This window comes from Erigeron canadensis, chromosome 1 (genome assembly GCF_010389155.1).
Source record: "Erigeron canadensis isolate Cc75 chromosome 1, C_canadensis_v1, whole genome shotgun sequence".
NCBI lineage: Eukaryota > Viridiplantae > Streptophyta > Magnoliopsida > Asterales > Asteraceae > Erigeron > Erigeron canadensis.
The window spans coordinates 44538216-44547810 of NC_057761.1; the positions used below are offsets into that span (position 1 = coordinate 44538216).

A 9595-nucleotide genomic window follows, 5' to 3' on the forward strand; every position below is an offset into this window, starting at 1 on the left:
CATAACATTAATAAATAAACTAGATCCACTAAATGTCTACATATTTGACTATTTGTCACAGATGTCTTATTGCGAATTTCGCATTATTGATCTTTTGGTTTAATTAAGATGACTGTAATTAGTTGTCAAGACTTTCAACTCGGTGACCTTGATCATGTTGTCTTTCGCGTAAAGCTTCATTTTAGCCAACTCTATTTTGTCATTTCCCATACCAATGCGTTCGGTGCTCATGTCCATCAAAACATCTAATTTCACCGACAAATGGTCAAATGTCTCGTACTACCTAGTCTTTCCTTTTCCTTTGCGTCTTGAACTTTCCTAGCCGCGTCTCTACCACCAACGTGTTCTTGTAACACCGACTCACCATCCTCATCAAATTAGTTAAGGTCGATGTTGATGCGAGCATTCAAACCTTTAAATATACAATATAAAAAAAGAATAGTTTGATAATATTTAAAAAATTAAAATGGATTATCTAAAATAATTATTAAAAACCACATTGGTTAAGTGGATCGTTAGAAGATGATGGCTTTGACCTTTTGACACTTGGTTGACCGCGAGTTAATTGATATCAAAGTCGGTTACATATTGAAACTTGGAACTAGGTCTTATTTTGTCCTAAATCGACAAAAACGCAAAAGTTTTTCCATAAAATCGGGTTGATTTGTAGTAATTGGGGGTGGACGGCATCCCGGGGTGTTGAAAGGATTGTTGAGATTGTTGTTGAGATACATTTAAAAAAACAAAAAAAGAGTAGAGCATAATGAGATAGTGGTAGGAAGTGTGAGTTACAATGTAAAAAATATATGTTTAAATAGAGAAATAAGTTTAAAAAAAAAACGTTTTCTTGTAAAGTAAAGTCGTTTAACAACCTTTTGTTTTCCTAAAAAACCACCGAGTCAACAATGAACTAGCCAGCTCATAGGGGATGTGTGAAACTTAATTGCCGGGGTGAAGATAGTGTGATCGGCTATTAGCTAGTGGCTCATGCATGAGAGGCGAGACTAATCGTCCCACTCCCCTTAACCCATATCCTTAACAGTTAACAATAGAATTGTTTTCGAAAGCCAAAAAGGACTCTTTTTTTTGTTGGTAAAGTTAGTTTCGATTAAGACGTGTTGGAGGCAATTTTAACCAGCGATTTGCTAGACCTTCAACTACCTTCTTATGGAAAATACCTTGAGATGAGAAACCCAATACTCGAACCCGAGACCTTAGGAAAAATTCACCTCCGTGGCCACATAGTGGATTTAGAAGATACCTCTGGCCAACCCACATAAATGGAGCTGGTTAAAGCCATAAGAACTTTTTTTTTTTTGGAATGACGAATTTTAACTTTGGAGGTCTAGACTATGTTGTCTTAACCGGACCTACGCTAGAGCACCTCATACACCAAACCTCAACCAATGAGAGGAAAACCCTCTATTAATCCGCCCGAAGGCACGATAGTTAATAGAAGTAAACCATGCCCTCTTAGACATGAGATACCAAGCCCTCATAGAGGGACCTCCAATATATATCAAAGTTGGAGCTGTGGGGATTCAGACTTGGTACAAATCTGTCACCAAATGCATCACCAACCACTGGACCAACTAGTCTATACTATCTTAAAAAACATTGTGCCCTTTTTAAAAATCTCAAAAGATGATTTGAACTACCTAAATTACCCATTTTTTATTTATCAATTTAAACATCTCTATCTAATATACCTATAATACCCTTAAATCTCAATCACTCATTTTTTTTTCTCTCCTCAAATCTCAACCACTAATTTTTCCTGTCTCCTCCGTATATCATTTTATTTCTCTAATTCATTCAAAATCTTTTATCTTAAAAAACGTATATCGATAAATTATAAAAATTGTATCGGTGTACTTTAAATTTTATGCTCTTTCATTAAAGATGTCATTCGATATACTTTCGACGAATTTTTAAATTCGAGTACGGAGCCCGTACGGCTAAGGCATTTGGCTAACACACTCTATGATTTATCACCTCATTGACTTATCAACCAACCATCTCATCCGTATTACGTATGCTTGGGATATATAAAGACACAACGACTTAATGGCAACAAATTAGGTAAACTTGACTACTTGAGTAGCAAAGATGCCATAATCTTAAATACGATAAAAAAACAAACTATATTTTGAAGCTTACAAACAAAAAAAAGAAGTCACTCTTTTTCTTTCATACCCACACTCACCTTCCCCTTTTCCCTCTCCAATTATATCTTCCCACCAACCTCCAATCATCACCGCCGCCGCCACCACCACCATCACCACCGTATCTCCGTCACACAACCACCACGATGCAAGCTTCATTACTCCCTTCGTTACCCACCATTTTCGTATCCAAAACACTCAAAACAACCCACAAACCCAACACAGTTTCAGTCAAAGCCACCACCACAACCACCATTTCAGACACACCCACCACAAAATCAGCTGACCCATCTGAAAAACTAAACAAATACAGTTCAAGAATCACTGAACCAAAGTCACAAGGTGCAGCACAAGCCATATTGTATGGTGTTGGACTTTCTGATGATGATTTAAAGAAACCCCAAATTGGAATTTCATCAGTTTGGTATGAAGGGAATACTTGTAATATGCATTTATTGAAGCTTTCTGAAGCTGTAAAACAAGGTGTTGAAAAGGCTAATATGATTGGTTTTAGATTTAATACAATTGGTGTTAGTGATGCTATTTCAATGGGGACTAGAGGAATGTGTTATAGTCTTCAATCTAGAGACTTGATTGCTGATAGTATTGAAACTGTTATGTCTGCTCAATGGTATGATGGTAATATCTCTATTCCTGGTTGTGACAAAAATGTAAGTTTTTTTTCCTCTTAAAGTTTTAATCTTTAATGAGTTTTCGTTATATGTAAGGTTTAAGATTTTTGATATCATAGTTTGATCTTGAATCTTGATGATAGCTTTTTTTTTTTTATATCTTCTTTTTGATTTTGTATTCTTGAAATGGTGAAAGTAACTAAGAAACAGAATATAGTGACTACAATGGGGTTTTGAAGGGTTTAAGGTTTGAACCCCAGAACTTAATGTTACATCTTAAATGTGGAATCTTTTAGTTCTGAAGTGTGCTAATGACTTTGCCTTAGTGATATTCGACGTGTCACATTAATCTAAGATGTTGCGGCTTTAAACACATAGTGAACAAATTATAAATGTGGGTGGGTTTGGTTACCTTTGGTTCTTAAAAAAAAAAAATAAAATACAGTAATTTGCTTATTGTTGTTGATGTTGGACTCTATTACATATTTTTGTTCTTGGGTGTGTATGTAACCATTTTTATGGGGGTGTTTGTAATATCTTCTTTCATATGATTAAGTCTGTTCAAACTTTTTATATGTAGATGCCAGGTACGATTATGGCAATGGCACGTTTGAACCGACCAAGTATAATGATTTATGGTGGAACCATCAAGGTTTTGATTTGTTTCATTTTGCTACTCAAAAATTGACTTGTTTTCATCATGGGTTTCCTTTGGTATCTTTTTGCTCTGTAAACTTTTGTTTTCTTTTTTGCAGCCTGGTCATTTTGAAGGCCATACGTACGACATAGTATCTGCCTTCCAGGTACATTTTTTGTATAGTTTGGTTGTTTGAATGTCGATAAGACTAACTTAAATAATTTTACATAAATTTTCTCTAAGTCACTCGTTTTTATTTCATTGTCAATATTATTTTCTACTACTAATGCAGGTATACGGAGAATTTGTAAGTGGTAAAATAAATGATGAACAGAGAACAAATGTGTTAAAAAATTCTTGCCCGGGAGCAGGGGCTTGTGGAGGAATGTATACAGCAAACACCATGGCCTCTGCCATTGAAGCAATGGGAATGTCCCTTCCGCGCAGGTGCAAATTTGTACAGTTTAATTTAGAGTTTACAGATGCCTGTGCGGTGTGCAGGGGTGTTGGGTAATGGATAAGGATGAGTTTGGGTCAAAACAAGTAATGGTTGGTATGTGACTATGTGCTGGGTTAAGTCAAAACAGTTTGGTTTAATTTAATAAAACTATCTAGTGCATAGATGTATTATATAAATGTATAATTTGATAAAGAATGTCTTTTTTGAAAACAATTATTTAATTGTTTTTTATACAGTAAAAGTACAATTGGGCAAATTTTGGCCCATTCAACTAGTTTTTTTCAAGCTAATGTTTCTAGGTTTAGCAGTTTGACTTGTTAGATATCAAACATGACCTAAATCGACTAATCTATAATTAACTGAGTTGAAATTGTCATCTCTCTACTTCTGTTTCCTGTTATTTCTGCTTTAACTTGTTGACTCATTGATTGATCTTTTTTATATCCAAAAGCTCTTCGACACCTGCAGAAGATCCATTGAAGTTACTTGAATGCCATGCAGCTGGAGAACACCTTCTTAATTTAATTAGAATGGACTTGAAACCAAGGGACATAATCACCCCAAAATCTTTGCGTAACGCAATGGTTACAGTTATGGCCCTGGGTGGATCCACAAATGCGGTTTTACACTTAATTGCCATTGCAAGGTGAGTGGCACATGAAGTTGAATTTTTGTGAGAAACCTGATTTTTTGCTCCTTCAAATGATATGCTATCTTTTCCTTCAGGTCTGTCGGCTTGAGTTTGACTCTTGATGATTTCCAAAAGGTCAGTGATGAGGTCCCATTCCTAGCGGATCTTAAGCCAAGTGGAAAGTTCGTCATGGAGGATGTACATAAGGTGTGAAGTGTTCTTGCAAGGAAATAACATTTCCAAATTTTTTCCGTGTGTTTGCTGGAATCAGCAAATCTGTGTTATGATTTGTCTCATATAGGTCAAAAGCCAAGTTAAAAAATATATGCAAAAACTAAATGGGTGAAATTGGTCAAAATCCTACAAAGTGCACTTTTATGCATACAACATTCTAAATTGTTCTACTCATAATTTTAGATTATTGTTTAAATATATAATATATAGTATTAAGTATAATATAGTATAATATTGTTATCTTATTTAACATATTATTTACGTGGATTATTAAAAATTAGACAAAGAAATGTTTGTGGGTCTACCCAACTGACTCTACCGATTTGACTCATTTTCACCTGTTTCAACTTCCAAGCTGCCATATTGTGGCCTCTACTTTTTGGATATTTTGGCTTTCTCATTATGATTTTATATTTTTCAATTGGTTTAGATCGGTGGAACACCAGCAGTCCTACGCTACCTTTTAGAGCTTGGGTATTTAGACGGAGATTGTATTACTGGTAGGCCTTGTCAAAAATGTTTTTACAAATTGAATTTTTATACATTATTAGCATGTTTAATTATTTTGGCGGGAATTTTCAGTCACTGGGAAGACACTTGCAGAAAATGCAAAAGAATTTCCTCCTTTGTCAGAAGGGCAGGTAAATTGTCTTCTTATTTTTCCTGTGGCAGTCAAATTCATGTAATATATGTCTTACAAAAATTTTTTGTTCTTACTCAGCAAATAATAAGACCACCAACAAACCCAATAAAGGAAACCGGTCACATTCAAATATTGTATGGAAATCTTGCACCAGAAGGTTCTGTGGCTAAGATCACAGGAAAAGAAGGGTTATATTTCTCTGGTCCTGCACTCGTATTTGAGGGGGAGGAGTCTATGATTGCGGCCATCTCTGAAGACTCAGCGAGTTTTAAGGTAGATATCGATCACGTTTTGCACTCTGTCAGTCCGGAAATGATATACCCTCCGTAAAATCCTTCTTATAATACTCCTAATACCATGACTATTTGACAAGTGTAGTCCACTTATTCTCTCTCCTAATCTCATCTTTTGATCTTATCAAATATCAGAATCTTATTGTTAGGAGGATTTTTAGGAGGATTAATCACTTCCCCAGTATCTTGTAACTTCAAAATCAACAGTTACAAGTAATCAAATAACTGACCCAATATCTGTATAACCCTTACCCGCCCCCCCCCCCCCCCCCCCCTATCAATTTATTAGCTAACAACATAGGCCAATAAATGTTAGTTTTTCAAGTACTTCCCCAAAATATGAAATTGATTAAATGTATATTTCTTTTACCACCAGATACCAATTCCCCTTTGTAAATTCAACCTGCTATTATGTATTGTGTTCAAATTTAGTGCATGAACTTCAAGATCAGATGTGGTTTTTTTTTTTTGTATATATAAAAAGCTATAATTTCATATTTTTTGTTTTAATCATTAGTACAACTTCTTAAAAGGAACTTGTTCTATTGTTAAAAGTCAAGATATGGACTCTTCTTCTTTCGCCTAATACGGAAATACTAAAGCTCCCATCAAGAAACCTTGATGGTTTTTTCGTTTTTGAAGCGGACTCATTGAGATACACTTTCTGACTCTTGACAGAATTAGCATATGGTTTTTAACATTTGGAATTGTGTTTCAGGGGAAAGTAGTTGTTATTAGAGGAGAGGGTCCTAAAGGGGGACCTGGTATGCCTGAAATGCTGACACCAACTAGTGCAATAATGGGAGCAGGCCTCGGAAAGGTACTTCGTTAATTTGTGAAATCTTCTAATATAATATCACCTGATAAATTTATTTTGATGAAATACTAATATCTTTGATCTTGCAGGAAGTTGCCTTGTTGACAGATGGACGATTTTCAGGTGGTTCACATGGATATGTTGTTGGACACATATGCCCTGAAGCACAGGTCCTTTTCATATGCTTATTAGTTATTATAACTACAAATGTGCAGCCACTTTCAATTAAAAGTTCCAGTTTAAGATCATCTAGAGTTTATACTTATTACATATCATACATGATACATCTTTAATTTGGGATGCGATCATGTTTGCAGGAAGGTGGTCCAATTGGACTAATTGAAAATGGAGATATAATCACCATAGATATCAGCAAGAGAAGAATGGACGTTCAGTTAACAGACAAAGAACTAGATGAAAGAAGAAAAACATGGACTCCCCCTCCATACAAAGCTACCAAAGGTGTTCTATATAAGGTATGCTTCATTGCTTCAAAAAAAATTTCATATTTGACTTTTTGATTCCAAAATCTATCAACAGTGGTGCCTCTAAAAGGCGTTATAAAATCTTGAATGCATAAGAAAACGAAACACCAAAATCTATATAAACATGTGCTGATGTTAAGTTTATAATTAGCACATATCAAAATAAGAATTTGACATATATTTAACTGATCTGGAGAGGAAATGTGTCATCTTTTTCTCTGGTCTGATGTTTACATGCATTCTCATTTCCCAGTACATCAAGAATGTCCAGTCGGCTTCAAATGGATGTGTGACTGATGAGTAACTGAGCAAGTCAAGATTATTGAATTGCATATAGAGAACTAGTGAAAGCTTGAACACTGATGGCCTTCACTGCGGATTCTTGGTTCATCTTTATTGGCTCCTGCTTAATTTTGTATGCTACTTAGTTATTTCAAAGAATTCAGTTTGTATTTTGAGATGATAAAGACAATCAGACATGGACTCTTTTTGGGTATATTGTGGTAAAGCCCAAATTTAAATGATTTGTGTAGGAATTAAGTTTTGTCGGGCAAGTATGTTTTATAGGTGTTTTTATTTTGGCTTTAAGATTTTTATATTAGCAACAACCAGTTGAAGATTCATGAGTAGGAGTTCACAAAGACTATACGTTGTATGAGTGTTGAATGAATGGAATAACAATGACTATCCCGGACTGGTATAGTGACCATTCTGGACATGTTCCTAAAACACAAACCAAGATTGTACTAGGAAAGCAAGGCCAAGGCGAAACTCTTCTTCTGAGTCTACTTGGGGGTAAACACTGTAACTTCATATGACAATGTAAACCAATAGGACATAGCAATTACCTATTGTTGCTATCTGACTAACAATGCCAAAATGAAATAGTGAATGCTGATCAAAAACTCTACTGACATTAAAACTAATATGAACTTAAAGTATTGAACCGCTATAGAGGATCATTTGGATTTTTTCTGGATACAATATAGCTTTCATGATTATATTCATAGTAGCAACGAATGTTGATTTGCTATTTGGGGCAAAGATTAAGTTATTATTACCTTGACGGCTTGACCCGATTCGATCTAACTCAATATGTATAAATTAAAAAGTATAAGTAAGTAACTGTTATCTAAGTAGAGTGGCTGCTTCCAATTTCTATCTAAATGGTAAAAAAGACCCTCCAACCTTTGCATGGGATGAGTATCGAACCCATGACCTCTGTCTCCAGCGACAAGGATGTTTACCATTGTTCCAACCATGCTGCTTAAATTAAAAAGTATAAGTGTAACACTAAAAATATATTTATGTTAAAGTTGAAAAATGAAGATTTTGAAAAATAGTGGGACCAGGAGTGGGGTAACATATCCTTCCACGATATATTTCACTCTTCGTATTACACGCTACCCTCTTTTATATTTTATAAGGATAAAGATGTTTTAATTGGTAAAAATATGAAAGTAGATATTTATTTGTGGAAGTATTAGTAAAAATAAAATGTAGCAGGGTTGGTAGTTAGATTTTTGACCATGAGGCATTCATCATTTTATACATATGAATGAAATAAAATTTATTTTTTTTATAAAAAAAGTAAAAACTAATCCATTCATATGTTACATGAGTTACATATTTTCTCCTTCTTAACTTAATAAAATAAAAATAAAGAAAGCAATTGCTCACTGCCTTTTTTCCGTGAGTTTTGAGTCTCAATATCTTGACGGTGTATGAGGAGGTTAAGATGTAGGCAGACCTTACCTAGGTAGAGAGGCTGATTTCAAATTCTACCTAAATGATAAAAAATAACCTCTTACCTTTGCATGAGATGATGATCAAACCAATTGAAAATGGTCCTCTCAAAGATACTCCTAAAAATTCTCCTAAAACCATCAAAACATCACATGTGTATTTCACTAAATCTTTAACCTAACCCCATTTTTTTTATTTTGCCACAATCTTGTTAGGAAAACTGTTAAGAAAATTAATTGAGGGACAATTGCATATATACCCAATTTTACTATCAAAATTACATATATCCCCAATCAAAATTTTAAATTATAAATATACCTAACTTTATCAACTAAATAACAAATTTACCTGTTTATATCTATTTTATTAAATATATTTTATATCATGACCATTATACCCTTTTTAGTTTGAAAACTTCAATTCATGCTATGTCTCCCGCTAATAAAATCAAATCTTACGAACTTTTTTAAAAGTCAAACTCTCCTAAAACTAGATTGTCAGTTCTCTTAACTACATATTCACTCAGGTTTTAAAATCAAATAAGAAAAATGGGATTAATAATACGTTAGATATTTGTATATGTAATTGGAGTTTAATATAATTTGACTTTTTCCATATTTAAAAAAAAGTGAAGCGTTAATAAGGAGAAATGATTAAGCTCAAAGAGAGAAATTAGGGGTGCCAAGTGTACCCCAACCCCCACTTTTAGTTATACGAGCATAATATCCGTGCATTGCGGCGGAATTTTGTTTTAAGAATGAGATAGATTCGGGGGGTAGTTTTGTAAGGACCCAACTCGACTCGACCATTTTTTTTTTTTACACAAGTTGACTTTATTTGACCAATCCATAC

General features: G+C 34.2%; 1 protein-coding gene across 1 annotated transcript; it reads left to right on the forward strand.

Annotated features, from left to right (window-relative positions):
- Positions 1 to 2153: 2153 nt before the first annotated feature.
- Positions 2154 to 7533, forward strand: LOC122579464 (dihydroxy-acid dehydratase, chloroplastic). Its single transcript, XM_043751649.1, has 13 exons — positions 2154 to 2836; positions 3378 to 3449; positions 3553 to 3600; positions 3727 to 3881; positions 4346 to 4540; positions 4621 to 4732; positions 5190 to 5259; positions 5342 to 5400; positions 5481 to 5675; positions 6414 to 6515; positions 6602 to 6682; positions 6830 to 6988; positions 7251 to 7533. The coding sequence occupies exons 1-13, from the start codon at positions 2312 to 2314 to the stop codon at positions 7299 to 7301; spliced, it is 1824 nt and encodes a 607-aa protein (XP_043607584.1). The 5' UTR covers positions 2154 to 2311; the 3' UTR covers positions 7302 to 7533.
- The last annotated feature ends 2062 nt before the right edge of the window (positions 7534 to 9595 follow it).